The sequence below is a fragment of the Pseudopodoces humilis genome, chromosome 2, assembly GCF_049639895.1.
Source record: "Pseudopodoces humilis isolate 2021_Gansu_Grassland_sample_001 chromosome 2, ASM4963989v1, whole genome shotgun sequence".
Classification (NCBI taxonomy): domain Eukaryota; kingdom Metazoa; phylum Chordata; class Aves; order Passeriformes; family Paridae; genus Pseudopodoces; species Pseudopodoces humilis.
In genome coordinates this window covers 113884807-113901761 of record NC_142201.1, presented here as the reverse complement: position 1 = coordinate 113901761, position 16955 = coordinate 113884807, and the positions used below count along the sequence as shown (strand labels likewise).

At 52.3% G+C, this 16955-nt stretch overlaps 1 protein-coding gene across 10 annotated transcripts in view; it reads right to left on the bottom strand.

Annotated features, from left to right (window-relative positions):
- Positions 1-16955, bottom strand: part of TIAM1 (TIAM Rac1 associated GEF 1) — a 155661-nt gene that overhangs the window by 89987 nt on the left and 48719 nt on the right. For 3 of the 10 annotated variants that reach the window (XM_088051023.1, XM_088051029.1, XM_088051020.1), the window contains exon 1: positions 6645-6741. The exons of the other annotated variants lie outside the window; for them this stretch is intronic. Coding sequence is in view for 1 of the 3 variants with exons in the window: in XM_088051020.1 (XP_087907146.1) it covers positions 6645-6669 (25 nt within the window). In the remaining 2 variants the exon portion in view is untranslated. Of the gene's footprint in view, positions 1-6644; positions 6742-16955 lie in introns of those variants that run through there. 10 annotated transcript variants of the gene reach the window in all.

Sequence of the window (16955 nt, the reverse complement as noted above, 5' to 3'; positions counted from 1 at the left end):
ATTTATCCTGCAGTTGTATCCCAGAGCTCTGGTGTGGGCTGAAACCAGAGCTCCACAGTCACGTGAGGAGATGTGATCCTGGGTCCAGGGGCTCACACAAAGCTGGAGCTGTTTTTCCTGTCATCACAGATGTGGGATTAGCAATTATTTAGTTTCCATCTGTCTGGTGCTGGTGGGGGAATCACTGTCCTGCCTCAGGCAGCAGAACAGCCCCAGTTCCCATTTCCCATGGCACCCAATAGAATCACAGAACCATGGAATATCCTGAGCTGGAAGAAACCCACAAGGATCATCGAGTCCAACCTCTGGCCCTGCCCAGACCCCCCAACAACCTCACCCCTGCACCCCTGGAGTGGTGTCCAAAGGCTCCCGGAGCTCTGGCAGCCTCGGGGCCGTGCCCATTCCCTGGGGAGCCTGGGCAGTGCCAGCACCCTCTGGGGGAAGAGCCTTTCCCTGATCTCTGACATAAACACCCCCTGGCACAGCTCCAGCCCTTCCCTGGGTGCTGTCACTGGCCACCAGAGCAGAGATCAGTGCCACCCAACAGTGGAGCCAGGGTTTTGGTATGCACTAAGTGGGTCAGCCTCCTGTTCTCCAGCAGAACTAACCAATGCATACCTGATGTGATCCCAGTCCCTGCAGCAGATTCAGGGAGACCAGGCCCTCCATCTGACCTTCATCCTGCCAAAATCCTTACCTTGTTCAGTGCCAGCCTCTCTGTGCTCCCTAACCAAACCTCTGCCTGGAAGAAGAGTTCCCAATGAGGACAGCTGTAAGGTAATGGCAAACACGAGGTTTCTCCCTCGGCTGTGAAGCCCCATGAGGCTCCCAGCACACCTTCTCTGCAATGCCTCTGTTTCCAAATAATCCAGCCCCTTGTCCCAAAGGTGCAGCTCCAGCAGCCCAAACCCTGCAGATGGATCTGCTCTCAAAGCCATGTTCCCCAAAAAAGCCTTGGTTTCTCTCTTTCCTCTTGCCCAGAATCACAAACCAAGGGCACTGCAAGTTTCTCATGGCCCCAGACAGTCACTGCCTGTTCCCTGCATTGCTTCACGTTGTTAGGAAATACAGACTCAGCTGTTGGAGCACCTACACAGATGTGCAACTCTGTCCTTCTCTTGCTCAGCCCCCGCTGCAGCAAGGCACATTTCAGGATAGAGGCACTGGCTGAGCCAGCTCGGAGTGGACAAGCCATGACCAGGGGCTCCCAGGGGTACTCCCAATGGGACCTCAGTCCTCACGGAGCTCTGGACATTTGTATGAATTTCCCAGCTCTGGGTGGCTTAAAACAAGTGACTGCATCTTATTCCTCCTCAAAAATCTCGTATTCTTTTTTAATTTCCCTTTTAAAAAACTCTCCATAAACTTCAAACTTAAAGGTACGCTCAGGTAACCATGTCAAGCATAAAGACCTGTTTGAAGCAGTAAACAGGAACTGAAATGTCATGGATTCATTCAGGTGCCTCCAGGAATGACAGCTCGAAGGGACACATCACACAGCATGACTTTCCAAATTTTTAAAAACCAGGCTGGTAAATTACAGTGATTTATCGCTCCACAACAAAGTACACACAGACACAAAAGCCCTTCCCAGAAAAAGATTACCAAGCAATCATCCACATGTTACTAAAGCATTAAGATTAATTTAAAAAAAAAAAAAAAAAACAGCAAGGAACTGACTCCCACTGGTTTTTTATTGTCATAAATTTCATCCTGCAGCTTCCAAGAGAACTGAGCTCTGTACTGTGCCTCAGGTCTCACTGGCTGTGTGTGTTTCTGGTGCCTCTGCTGCCCACCTCACACCTCTTACAGCAGCACCCTCCAACTCACCATGGAGAGCCATGAGAGTCAACAAAAACACAACTTTCCTCCCACTTTGGAGAAAAGAAAACCACCAGATTTTCATTGTTGCAAAAGAAGAAAGAAAAGGTTCCTTTGTTACTGCTGAAAAAAGCACCTCAGACATTTTTCACCGAAACAACCTTTGGCATGTGTTACACATCACCTCCAGCCCGGGATGCCTGACAGAGGCTCCCAGTCCCTGCACAGACCTGCAGCCATCACCCAACCATCACACACACCCACAAACCTGGAGCACTCCGGGCTCCCGTTCCTGCCCCTCTCTCCCGGGATCCCCTCACCAGGAGAGGAGGGAAACCACTGGCAAAAGGAAGGAGCCCAGCCGAAGAGCCATGGGGCAGCATCAGGCACAGCCTCGGGGTTGGGTCTTCCAGGTTGTGCCGGTGTTCCTGCACTGCTGGAGTCCCCATCCCTGGAGGTGTCCAAGGGAACACCTGGACATGGCACTCAGTGACAAGGCGGGCATCGGTCACAGCTTGGACTCCTTGACCCCAAAGATCTTTTCCGACCTAAAAGATTCAGCGCTGCTGCACCAGCAGCTTCCCAGCTCCCTTCCCAGGGTGGCCTTGCGCAATGGGAGCCTTTGTCTCCATCTGGGTGTCTGAGGGCCTGGGGCACACTCTGAAAACACCTTCCCCACCCAGGTTAATGCAAATGAACAGCAAAGCAATTCCCAGCTGGGAAGCAGCCGGCAGAAGGTTCTTTGTTCTCCCTGTTGGAGGGACTGGACTGAAGCACACGGGGCTGTTTGCTCACCTGGGAAAGTCAGGATTTGTGAGCCTTACAGCAGTTTCCAATATGTGAAGCCAAGCTGCTGCGAGGGTATTTCAGCACTGCCACCGGGTAGGGTAAGGTACGGAGGGAGATCCTGACATCACCCAGAAACACGGCAAGAAGGTATTCATGCAAAACCTACATACTTCCCCTCTTCTGTCCAACTTCTGCTATTTCAGAGACCCCAAAACCACTTTCTGGCTTTGGACAAAATGCTACAGGAAAGGTCTGGCAACTTCCCCAGCTCCTGCAGCTGCAGCTCTGCCTTGCTGGTGCCTTACATGGCCCAACTTCAGGGAGCCTCATCCTTGGAGGGGTCACCCTCGGTGCCCAACAGCCCCAGCATGAGCTGAAGGGGACATTTCCCTACACACACAGGAAAAACACCTCTTTCACAAAGACACTGCTATTCCAGAGCTGGTTCTGCACTTGCTATCCAGTATCACATCCCTTCAACAAGTGACTCATTCTTCTGCACCTCACAGGAGAAACTGAGCCCGTCGCTTCCAGATTGTTTGGAAGGGAAAGCAGAAATAGAAATGTAGAGCAGCTTTCCGAAGAAAATAGCAGTTTCTGCCTCTTCAGAAATAAACACAACTTCTTCCAACCCCATGGCTGCCCACTGGCCCCCCTCTTTCCCTTACAGCCACAGAAGAGCACACCCATTGTGACTTCCACATTCCTGTGTCCACATGGCTGATTTTTGGGCAATGTCCCTGCCTGCAGACACTCCAGCAGGATGTACGTGTGCAGGGTGATTTGTGGTCAGCCCCAAATCAGCTTCCAGAGGTGCTGCTCATTCCCTGTAACTCAGGGGCACCTCTGGCAACGAAAGGTGACGCACTTTATCCCGTACCAGTCCTGCTGAAGCGGCACCACAGCACATTTTCCATGCTCCTGACACCAAGCACGCAGCTCCTGCAGGCCAGTGAATGCCTGGCCACTCGTTAAACTCTGTTAACATCACCAGCAGTCTGAGCTCCTAATTACCCCACACTCCAGAACCACAGACTCATACGGCTCTTACGGTAGGAAAAGACCTCTAAGGCCACCGGGTCCCACCATGGGACATCTGTCTAGACTGCTAGAGAGGGCCACTGCTGGTTTCCCATCTCCAGCCTGGCAGCCCAGAGCTCGTTGCTGGGAAGACCAAAGGCAGAGAGCAGAGTGGGAACTGCTGTGGGTGCTGGGAGCAGCGAGACCCCGGAGATTCCTGAGGCAAACCGGGAGCAGAGCCCTTTGCCAAGGCCAGAGCTTTCCCTGGGCTCAGCCTGCAGGTCCTGCCTGCCAGGCACCCCCTTCCCCTGCCCAGACCACTCCTTTGCTTGGCTTTACGAGGGCTTTTCGAGCTGCCTGAGAACATCACATCCCAACTCTCATGGAAAGCCTAATTGGAAGCCTCAAAAAGCAATTATACTAAAAGCACTCTGCAGTGAATCAAGTACCTGTCTGGCAGCCAGAGTGCCGGCTCACAGGGCTGTGCCTCTGGGACACGGGCACGCAGAAAGGCTTCACACGTGGAACAACACAACAGCTGCCCCTGGAAGGAAGGAGGGGCTGGCTGGTCCCACAAATACTGCCCCTTCCTCAAGTCCTCTGCCTCCATCCCACCAGGAACACGAACATGCTGCTGGGTGCGAGCCTGCTGAACCGGGGAAAAGGATGTTCTCTTTCCAGTTCACTTAGAATTTGAGATGTCACCACCAATAAAAAACTACATTCTGGCTCTAGAAGCCCCTAACTCTTTTGTGACCTGTGCCTTGTGAGGCACAATAAAAACATAAACATCTACGTGATACCTTCCCCTTTCACCCCGTGCTTCTGCACTGCTTCTGGCACAGCTGGGCTAATCCCATTCCCACTGCTCTGCATTCTGACCTCCTTAAACAACCCCATGCGAGGATGTTAAAACACTCTAATCTATAAATAATGTATTCCCCTCATCCAGCAATGGATTACTGGGCCATAAAACTCCCTGGAACGCTCTGCACAGTCGCCAGTTTAACGAAATAATACCCAGGAAGACACATCAGTAGAGACTCATCCTCCTTCTTGATGAATTCTTGCAAAGTTTCTATGCCACTGTTACTTTTGCACAAGATTTTTCTTTATAATTAATTATTTAGAAGCTGGCATTTTATTCTGGTGGCCTTTTTTTGCCCCTCTTTAATTTTTTGAGCTAATAACCCTCACAACTGAGAGAAGATTAACACTGGGGAACTCATCAGAGCCCAAGGGAAGCAATGAGGTCTCGCTGCCTGACACACACAGCGAGCTCACAGTTTAGACCCAAGCCAACCTGCTGCCCCAAGTACAGAGCTCCCTTTCCTGCCCAGCTTCTGGCAGGAGGATTCCCAGGCATTCCCTGGACCAGTCCAGGTCACTGATCCTGCAGGGAACTAGCTGTGTTTTCCTGGGGGCTCCTTTCCAAACAACCATTACCTACAACCTAAACCACAATGTCCAACTTCATTAGACACAAACAAATCTGTTCCAAATACTGATGCCTAATAGACTCACTGCCGCTGCAAAATCAATGCTTCTTCTCAACACCAATTCCAGCAGGAGTCCTACCACTGATTTCCCAGAGAAAAAGCATAAAGCTCTAGCAAACGCTTAAATGATGCAAATTTGCGGTTTGGAAGATTTTTTTTCTGTCAGGCATTTTGGAAAAATAAAGTGTTTCTGCCTCAAAACAAGTCAGAAAGCAGACAGGCACCCTTTAAAGAGCAAGATCCCCAGGAAGCATAACCAGGCCTGCCACATTTGGGCACTTCATCCCTCAGCCCTATGTGCTTAGCACAGCAATTTTCCACCCCTTTTCCATACTGCACAGAGATCACTTTTAACTCGGAAAGGCTGGGGAAAAACAGACAAGCCAGTGACACCCACCAAACCTGCTCGCTTCGTTCCACAGCACTGATCACGTGTGGAAATGCAAATCCCTCCTGCAATACTAAAACACCATCCAAGGAACCAACAGCCAGCTCAGCGACGGGGCTCTGGTATACAAAACAAAACTATGAAAACACGTTTCAAACAGCTCCAGAGTGACTTAATTCCCAGAAAAAGGTATGCATTATCCTTTGCCTCTGCCCCGGAGGATTACTCACGGCTGATGGGTTGCACAGCTCTGAGTCAGGGCTGAACCCTGCCTGTGGGAAGGCAAGCCCGTGCCTCTCGGGAAGCAGGAGCCATCCCGACATTCCCAGAGCAGCCCCGGGGACAGCAGGTCGGGCTGGGGAGCTGGGACAGGACGGGGAGCCCGTCCCCCAGAGCGCAGGGCCAGGAGACAGCGCTGCCGCTTGGTGCTCAGCCCTGATGCTTAGTCACAGTAATTGCAGAGCCAGGGCTCCGTGCTCACATTTCCTGTCACCAACCCAAGAATTAGGCAATTTAGATTCAGAGATAGCACCCGGGATATTAAATAACTCGATAAGCGATCGCTGAAGGAACCGGGAGGAAAATGAGCAGCTCGATACGGACGAGGTTCCCCCAGTCCCGGCTCCGCAGTGTTCCCAAATCTTTGGGAAGCGTGAGCCCCCCCGAGCCAGCCTTCCCCCCTCACGGAGCAGCACTGCCCTTCACAGCTTCCCGGCTCTCCCCACCTCGCAGAGACACCCAACAGAGCCCGAGTCAAGTTGAAACCTTTCAAGGGGCTCATTTTCAACAATTAAAGAGCGTGGCAACCTGTAATTACGGAAAATAAAGCCAGACAGCTGGAGAAGGAAACATCTCTAGTCAGTAACACGATACTGCATTTTCTCTCTTAGGGAATTCAGCTATGAAGCCCCAGCTCCCATTCAGTCAGCTCGAGCCCCCGGTGTCTGGGTGAGCAGCGCAAACCCTGGAAAAGCAAAGCAGCGCTTGACAACCCAACTCAGAGAAAGCAACACCCCTATCCACGCCGGGGAAAGACGGGAACTGGGAGAGGAGAGCCTTCCTGGACACGCTACAGCCCCAAACACATTTGCCCAGCTTTATCCGAGCCGCAGCTGAGCTGCTCTTACCGCTCATCATCAGCAGCACAAACATCTTTGCCCCGCGTGCTTCCCGAGCCCCGGCTGCCGCTAGCAGAAAGGAGGAAGCGCCAGCATTTCATTCCCCCTCTGCTCCGGAGTGGGTGGAACTTGCGAAGTTTCACGCTAAGATGAGATGGGTCAACTGGGTGTGTTTGAAGGTTTGGGGTTTTGCCATCCCTCCCTTCCTCCCCTCCCTCCGTCTCTTCCTCCCTCCCTCTCCTGTTAATTCCTCCCGTCACAGGCTTCAGACGAGCTGCCACTCAACCCCGCTGGCTCCTGAAATCTGAATTCCTAAGGACATCCCTCCGGGGTGACTTTAACTCGCCAGCGCTGCCAGAGGAGCCAGGAACTAAATCCCCAGTCAGCCCACGGAGCGACTCGCTCCTGCAATCCTGCTCCACGGTCCTCGGGATTCTGCTGCGCTTGCAGGCAGCAACTCGCCGGCAAGATCGAAAATAAAACATTCTGACCTACTCTGTGCCTTTTGCCTTTGCCCTCGACCCCGAGGGATTCCCTGGGCACGTATCTGTATGGTGCTTCTAGAGAGGAGGCGTTAAAAACACGCCAGAGGCTGCTTCCACCGAGCTGCCCACAGGTGCAGGAGGGTTCCCAGGATGAGGAACTCCAGGGAATTAGGAATTACGCATAGATCTGGTCTTACTTAATTCCCTACTTCCACATAACCGTCTCTGGATTAAGATTTGAGCAGCAGCATCCTCCAGACCAAGGCAGGCTAATGGTTGCTATAAATAAGAAATACCAACGCAAAACCCAGCCCATCTGTGTTTATCCCCCAACTTCCCCCACCTTGCCTCTGCACCACATATATGGGACAAGAAAAACAGGTATGAAACTGCTCTGAAAAGGAAGCAGACAACACAGTAAATATTCTTTACAAGCAGAAATCAAATTAATTAACAAATTAACATTTACAGCTCTGGGTGATCCTTCACAAATACCGAGTACTGAGCAATGACCGTACCCTTGCAGTCCCACCCTCTGCAAGCCAGCAGTGACGGCAAGTTGGGAAAAGGACAGAACTATGAGGAAAAGAACAAAATAAAATGGGAAAGGTGTGTGCAGGAGCCCAGCTCTGACCCAGGGCTGGACACGCTGCTGTGGGACTGAAAGGATTTCACAGCCAGAGCGAGGCTGTGGGGCTCCACACACCTAGGTGCTGCGGGTGCAGAGCAAGGGAGGAGAGGATTCTATTTCGGCACAGGGACAAGATATCAGAGAAGCAATTTGATGTGGCACAGTCATCCTTACAGCCCCCGTGACCAGGAACAGGAGTGAGCAGTGAGTTTGAGCCCACTTCAAACGGCGCCTTGGGTTTAACCTCTCATCTCGGCGCTCGCAGCCTCAGATGTTTCGGGCAGATCCACCCACGCTCAGCACGAGGTCCCCCGTGACCACAGGCACACCCCAGAAGCACCAGAGAGCTCCACCTTGGCAGCAGCAAAGCGCTGAAGGAGGGGTGGGATCAGACTCTGCTTGGAGCGGGCAGCACTAAACAATCCTCAACATTATGGTGCATTGAAACCCTGAATGAGCAAACCAGCAGCTCCCACCTGCGGGACAAACAAACGGGAGAGCAGCTTTCAGCACTGGGAACTCGCAAACCCCAAGTGGATGAGCAGGTTGGACGAGCCACGAGTGACTCAGAGGGTGATGGGGGCTGCTGCTGCTGCCTGCCTTCGGGTCCACTTGGGCACGGCCACCTCTGGTCTGCTGAAACAGCTCAGAGCTCCCACACCCAGCTGGGATCGCTCCCATCGGAGCGACCTCGGTGCATCCCTATGCACGGGTGTGCACACACAGCTCCCACAGACACAGCAGCCACACTCCACAGGAGGGACAGGTGCTTACTGTGACAGATCAGCAGCGATTGTCTGCAGCGATTTTCAGATTCAGAGGGCAAAAGGCAGCACTGCCCTGCTGCTGGGGCCATCTGCACCCTGCCACAGCAGCGTGGGGCATCTCTTCCTGCCCCAGAAGCAAACCCTTGGCATGGCCAGAACCCCCAGGAGAGCATGAGCTGTTCCAAGAGCAGCTTGCAGAAAGCTCCAGACATTGGTGTAACCATTCGTGAGTTTTAAGTCACAGAACCATTTTGTTGGAAAAGACCTCCAAGGCCATCAAGTCCATCCTGTGCCCAATGCTCACCCTGTCCCCAGCCCAGAGCACTGAGTCATCCAGGAATGCCTTGGACACCTCCAGGGATGGGGACTCCAAACCTCCCTGAGCAGCCTCTGCCAATGCTTGACCACCCTTTCCATGAGGAAATTCCCCCTGATGTCCAGCTGAGCCTGCCCTGGCCCAGCCTGAGGCCATTCCCTCTCCTCCTGTCCCTGTTCCTCACCAGCTGTCCCCTCCTGGCAGGGAGTTGTGCAGAGCCAGAAGGTTCAGTGCAGATGTGAGAAAGAAAAGCAGTGACTTCCCCTTCAATCACGGCTCAGAGCACTGGAGCAGAAACCAGCAAGCCTAAGGTATGGAGAGAGATCCAAGCAGGGAGAGGCAAGGGATGCCTTCTCCCGATTTGTGTAGGATCCACCCCAGCCTCCTCCTGAGAAATGAGATGTTTCCTGCGTGGCTGGGTGGGAGCAGGGGGCCCGGCCGTCCCGCGGGAGCCTCGCCGGGAGCTCCGGCTGGGGAGAACAGGCATTTCCAGGCCTGGCCCCGGCTCCCGGCCCCGCTGACGCACTGGGATCCACCCTTTTGATGTGGGCTTCCTCCGAGGGTGCGAGCCAGCTAGTGTAAACAGCAGGGCTCTCCCGCACCGGCGAGGAACTACCAAAACCTGTTCTGAGACAGCCCGGCACGTTCTGCCCGACACGGCGCGGAGACAGCCGGGCCAGCTCCGGAGCAGGATGGCTGCAGGGAACGTCACCTCCAGGAGCTTCCAGAGTAGCCATGAGCTCTGCCCTGCAGCTGGGCACAGAATGGCCCTCCCCTCCTCAGCTGAGTAATGATACCACTGGGAAAAGTCTCTTTTCCTTCCATCCTTCCGGCAGGATGAATCCCACCAGTCTGGAGAAGACTTGGGTCAGAACTCAGTGGGGGATACAGCTCATCCTGAGGAGCAGCTCTGATCTCTGCTCCCTTTGACAGGGATGGCACCCAGGGAAGGGCTGGAGCTCTGCCAGGGGGTGTTTATGTCGGAGGTCAAGGAAAGGTTCTTCCCCCAGAGGGTGCTGGCACTGCCCAGGCTCCCCAGGGAATGGGCACAGCCCCGAGGCTGCCAGAGCTCCGGGAGCCTTTGGACAGCGCTGCCAGGGATGCAGGGACAGGGGCTGCCCTGGATGATCCTTGTGGGGCCCTTCCCACTCAAGACATTGTGTGATTCTTTGAACCTTCCAAGGAGCCCTCAGGCTCTCCCAAAAAATCGAGCTGAGACATGGAGATCCCACCACAGAGCCCAGAGGAGTAAGGTTCCACAACACAGCACTTCTCTGTGGTGAAAGGAAGGGAGACACAATCCAGGTCTGTATCCTGCATAAAGGTGTTTTTATCAACCCTAATGAACATCCTGGGCCTCTCACACCCTGGCACACCTGCTAATTAGCACATATGAGTTAATATCATTTTAACAATGGATTAGCACTTGGGGCAGAAAAAAAGGAGTCACTTCAGCACAGTGACTCACCCTGAGCACAGCAGGAAGGTGAGATACGAGGAGCATCTGCCGTGCTCACACAGGGCTCTGCAGACCGTATCTCCTTAACTAAGGCTTACCTTACAAAGCCAAGGTGCTTCAAAAATTCATGATTGTATCTGTCTTATTTTTCACCTGCACACACAGGTGGCCTTGGAGGAGCGTTCTGTCTCCACCATCCAGACAACTGGAGCCACTCGGGTCCTTCAGCAAGTCATGCAGGGTGACTTGTCACCCACTCTGATGAAGCAGGACATGACCTGGGGCCCAGCAGGCACTAATCATTTGTCAGGAACATCCCCAGGGGAACATCAAGGAGCTGATGTCCACAGCCTGTTTGGGTGCTTCTCCAGACATCCCACAAGCACAGATGATGCTGCAGGCACCGGCCACACATCACTGGTGCCCTTTCCCATGGAATCCTGGAAAAACTGCAGCCCTACACATGTAACCCAGCCTTCAAAGTTCCCTGTGGATGATGTGGCCAAGCCAAACACTGGCTTTCACCCTGGAATCCCACTCTTTGTGCCTGTCTAGCCCCACACACCTGGCAGGAGCAAAGGGCTGTCCCTGTGTAGCAGGGGACGGTTTGACTCAAGCCATCTTGTAGTCAATCATAAACTGAAGAAGAAAGTTGACTTAGCTTGCATTATTTTCTTTCAAACCTCACCTTTCAAACTGTGCATCTGTGATGCAGCACCTCACAAGACGGCACTGATGGAAAACCATCATGCCACCATCAGAATCACTTCTACCCCCTCAAACTGATGGGGTAATTGGTAAATGGAGGCATTTAACACTGCCTGCCTTCACTTTGTCCAATAAAAACCTGCAAACCAACCCCTGGCAATTACAGAACATTAATGCCATGAAAAATGATACCGGGTTGAATGCACCCACACTCCCCGCTATCAGAAAGATTTTCTCAGCCTTATGTTTCTGTTTGGGATTAGGAAGGGAGTTGTGAAAGGAAAGTATTGTTCAGTCACAAATAGTTCCCTTTCAGCCCCTACAGAAGTCAGGTAATGAATTACAGGAGGTTTTTTTTCCCTTTGGAGAGGTCAGCAGATATATCAGCTCCTGGGAAAGTCGATCCCTGTTGTTTCTGTACAAGGGGAGCAGAGAAAGGCTCCTAATGAGCTCCAGGGAGTGGATGCTGGCAGCGAGCCAGCACCTTTGCCTGTGAAACCAAGACAAGTGACAAGAGGCAGGAACCACCTCTGGCCCAAGCACAAGTTGAAATTTAAGGTTTGCATTTCAGGGCACTGCTTGTGGCTGGCAGATCTCACACCAACGTGGGCACTCTGCCTGCAGACACCCAGAGAACCTCCCGAGCTGGAAGCTGCTCACAAGGACCATCCAGCCCAACCTGCCCTCTACAGACACCCCAACAATCCCACCCTGTGCATCCCTGAGAGCATCATCCAAAGGCTCCTGGAGCTCCGGCAGCCCCCATCAACCAGAGCTGAACAAAACAGAGACTGCCTCCTTTTTCCATGGGAAGGCTCAAGAAGGAACATTTTATTCAGGACCTCTAATGCTAACACCTCCTCTCATTTATTTTTTTGAAACCAGGCAGTAGCTGCTGTCATTTTCATGCTGCGTTCTGACACACTTCCACCACATCCCTGCCAATAGTTTTAATTTCATTGGAAAAATCAGCTCTGAACGAGAGTGACAAGCTGCACGCTGGTGACGATGCTGTCAAGTGATGGATAATGTAGGTTTACTTTAGCTGTCAAAACTTTTCAACACTAAAAATAGGTATCACAAGCTTCTGGACTCACTGCACTGAAGCATTAAAAACACAGGATATTGACACCCTCAGAAGCGCCCAAAGCCACTCACAGCTGAGTAAAACCAGCAATGTGTGATGGACAGCAGAGGTCTCTGAGTTTTACTTATTTGGAGAAGAGAAAAACAACACACTACAGGATGACATATCCACGCTGGCCAAAGCAAAGACAAGATGCTGCATACACACCATGAAACAGAGCAGCACAATATGGGATACAAACCCAAGCAAAGACAGAGAGAAAAAAGATAAAAACTTGGAGGGAAAATCTTGTTATCCCAGCTCTTGGTCCAGGTCCCACGGAAAGGGAGGGCAGAGATCTTCCCATGGCAGCTCCTTCTTTCCTGCCTGTCATCCCTCCTATCTGCCCAGCAAGAAAGGGCACACACCTGTGAGGCTGGGAAGGATGGGAAAGCAGGAAAAAGCAAGGGGTTTTGCCAGAGGGATGAGATTTCCATGGAAGGGGTGAGCCCTCCCCAAGCAGTGACCCATTGATGCACACCAGCCAGGCAGCAGCTCACCAAAGGAGTCAGTGGTTTTGTGGGTCAGGTGGAACAGGAGGAGGGGGTGGGTAGAGAGGCACCATTTACAAATCAAATCCAGCTTTTTTATTCCCTCTGAGGCACTGGGATGACAAGCACAGGCACGGCTGTCCCTACATTAGGCCAATATTTATGGCAGAAAGAAAACGAAGCATCATAAGGAATTACTAATTAGACGTTATCATAACCCTGCGTATAACTGAAGCAGCACTCTGATGTGCTTTGTAAATAATTAGCAAATTAACTTTCACAATGGCCCTGCAAGGCAAGTGTTATCCCCATCTCCTGCACGGCCCTGATGGGAAAAAAAAATAAAAATACAGTTTGGGCAGATTGTTCCCCTGCCCTGGACAGCTGCAGAGCTGCCCAAGCACAGGGAAGGGACATCAAAGAGGAAAGGGGGACCAGAGGCTCAGGGGGCCCAGGGAGGTTTGCAGTCCCCATCCCTGGAGGTGTCCAAGGAAAGCCTGGATGTGACACTCAGTGCTCTGGGCTGGGGACAAGGTAGGGATCGGGCACAGCTTGGACTCCATAGTCTCAGAGGTATTTTTCAGCCTAAATTATTCTGATTCCATGATTCCTCATGTGCTGGAGGCAAGAATTGAGAGGGGAAATGCTCTCCACTCCCAGCAGACCCAAAAGAAACAACTGTGAGCAGCTGCTCCTTTGTAGAGTGAGCGCACGGCTCCGAGCACGGACCCTCGGTGCCTGCCAGCTCCAGGGACATGGCAGAGAGCACCCTGCCAGCAATTCCTCTGATGGACAGACCTTCCCTGCCCATCCAATTCTACCTTCCACCCGAGCAGGGGAGCTGCCACAAGCATCCTTGCTCCTTCCTCCCACAGAGGGTTCCCAAGGGAGAAGGGACCAGAGCAGCGGCACCGCTCACCCCCTCCCCGTGTCACTGGCACCTTCCCCCCCGCCGCGTGGGGCTGACTGGCACATCCAAACCCAAGCCACTTCCTCAACAGCTCACTGCCAAGTGGTGGGAGCAGGGAAGTGAGGGGAGGGAGCACAGAGGAAGGGGGCAGGAGCACCAACGCTGCTGTGACTTCGTGCCGGATGCACGCTCCAAAAGAGGCAGACTCGCGTCTATTTTAGATGTGCTGCATAAAAATAAAAGATGCTGGTTGACTGCACATGTTCTCATTTTTAGAAAACAAGCTCCAATTTATTTCTTCTATTACAGCCAGATGGTTAAAAAAAAAAAAACAAAAAGAAAACCTCCCCTCAATGTCACCTCAATGAAAAGAAGCCCTGACCTGGTTTCAGCCTCCCCGGACCAGAGCACGGTGCAGGAACCACACTGTGAACACCTCTCTCAGGGGGCCCTGACCCACTCACAGCCTGAACCAAAACCCTCCAGGGCAAGCAGAGATCTGGACCACAGGTCCTGCCCAGAGGGCCACCAGCACTGACTGTCACAGGGTGACTCAGAGTTATAAACATTACAGCTGGCACAACTGGACTGACCACGTCTCTGCTCTATGTCTCAGTGCCTTCCCTGCTTCTCCTCTCCTATTAACTTGTTCTAAGCTGCCTTGAGGGGTCTTTTTCCCTTTTAAAACTCACATCCAGTTATTTAATTGAAAGAGCAACACAACTTTATATGAAAGTAAGTGCTGATTTTCAGCTTTCCCTATTTATCCTCCCCCCAATTCAAAGCCATGCCACAATATCCCATAGAACTCCATTTCCACAGACCTGTTTGCCAGTGCTCACGAGGAAGAAGCCTTTCACTTCAAAGAGTTTGTATCCATCTCTGGCCTCTGTCAGGCATCCCCAGTGGTGGTGCCCTGTCAAGTTTCAGTGGACACAGGGAATCACTGGCAGAGCACCTGGGATACACCAGGATCTCCACCATGAAGATGCTCAGGGCAAAAAGGGAAGTGGGATCAGGCTCTCAGGAGAGGTTGTGCCTGCTCCATCCTTGGAAGGTTTTCAAGCTCTGCCTGGAGAAGAGCCCTGAGGAGCCTGGTTTGGTCCCAGAGCTGATCCTGCTTTGGGAGGACCCACACATCCCTTCCCTCCCACCTGACACGGTGACCCCAAGCTCAGGGAAACTGTCCAAACAATTCCCAAACACCCTGGCCCAGCCATGCCTGGCAGAGAGGACATAAGGCAGAGAGGACACGACCTCCACATCCAGGGCAGATGAGCCACTGCCTTGAAGCCTCCTCAGAGTCTATGGAATGGCAGGAACTGAGAAGCAGTTCCAGGGAACACCTTTAAACAATGACTCTTTTCCATGGCCAGCAGGACAAGGCGGGGAGAGGCAGAACAAGCACAAAGCAACTGGAGGCATCTTCTCTGAACTGCAGTCACGAGTCTTTGGCTACCTTTTGGTACCAGCACATTTAAAAGAAAATAAAGAGCCTCTTAAACCTTGTTCCAAGCTACTTTTTGGAGGACGGCCATGGCTCATTATGGACACAGCAGGCAAAGAACACCTGGTTTGTGCTAGTCCAGCCCCAGCTCCTGTGAGCCCATTCCTGAATGTCTGCAGCAGCAGCAACCCTGACAGACAAAAGCTGCAGCCATGGGTTACATCTTCACCTCTGGAAGGGCTGCATTAGGGTCCCACCCGAGCCTCCAGCCTCTAATGCCACTGCTATGTGACCTTACTTTCTTGAACAAATGTGAGACTGAAGGCTCAGAGATCCATCATTTCTCTGAGTGGTCCCCAAGACTGAGAGTTCATACACAGATTAACTTCTTAAGCAAGCTCAAGGGCAGAGACCTGGTCCCTTTTACTGGCAAAAGCCCCACATTCTGAAAATCGTAACAGCTCCAGAACTGCTGATTACTTTTCCTCATTTGTGCTTTTTTTTTTTTTTTTTAAAGTCCTGCCTGTTCCTCCTACTTCTTATGAGGCTTTTCAGTATTTGTCTGTTACTTGAATGCTAAAGCCTGATTTAGGATTAAACACAACATTTGGGAGGTGGACTCCAATGCTGCCTGCTGTCACTGTTCCAACTCTAAGAAGCTCGGAGAGATATCAGGGCAGATCCTGCTCTGCATAAGTCTGTGTGACCAAAGCTATTTTCCCTTTATTCTATTCCCCACACACACGCACAGACACGATTAATACACAGGGTTTGGGATGGATAGTGGTGGAGAGGTATTCAAGTGGCAATAAATAGGCAGGGAGAACAAAAATACACTGCAGAGTAACAGAACAGCTCAGTTCCACGGGCTGCACTGATTGCCCAAAAGCAGAAGTGGGGCATCGTGTGCTGCAGCACGTCGAGAACGCTGGGCTTGGTCACTTGGAGAAATGGCTTTTCTAACGTGGCCCACTTCCCCTGCTGCAGATAAGGGAACTCCTGGAGCCAGAGCCACGTTCCGCATTTGGGGGTTCTGCAGAACCCAGCTGAGCTCCCCTGGGCTGAGCCAGGCCAGCACAGAGGGCTCGAGCATCCAGCTCCTCTCCCATCCCAGTAGCACACCAAACTCAGAGCTTCCTATGTCCTCCAAGTCCTGGACAGACCCCTGAGAAAGCAGAATAAAAAGCACAGAAAAGCTCAGGTCTCCTGCACTGTCCCCATCCTGCAGCAGGGGTGACCCTGGTCCTTACAGCAGGTGTCCCCTGGGACGTCAAGACAAAAGTGGAGAAGCTCTAAAAGCCACAGCAAAGCAGCACAACCCCAGAGCCAGCAAGGAAAGGTTAAACCATCTATTCCTGGGCTTTGGGAGTGAAGTGCTCTGATGACACTACTGGGACTACAAGAGAGCTAAACAGGCTCCAAGACACCTCCTTCCTCCTCAGACCTCTCCAAAAATGACCACATCAGGGCTGCCACATCCTGCCTACCTCTCCCAGCAACCTGGCTCCCAAAACACAGCTGGCCAGAAGACCACAGTTTTATTTTCTGGCCATTTTGGCTCCCTGAACTTGCTCACTGTGCACTGAGCAAAGCACCGGTGCTGCTGCAGGGAGGGGAGAGGGAACACATGGCCCTGATTAGAAGGACAGCCCAGGCTTAGAGCCACGTCTCCATCACTGGGCAGGGAAGCACAGGAGGGAACTGGGGCTGGAGTGGGGGTAACCAGGTACACAGCACACAAGTTACACTCTGGATCAGTACCTCGGGCTCATCCACGACCACCGGCCCCTGCAGGTGTTTCAAGCTAGAAGCGCTCAAGACTTACTCTTACACACAAAAACACACAAGCACAAAAACATCACAAACGGTATTTCCCTCCCAAAACTGAAAAAAAGAAAAGGGATTAACTTCTATGTTTGCCATGGAAGAAGCCCTTGGCTTCAGGACAGCAGCCCCTCTGGCACGAGTCAGTATTTGATA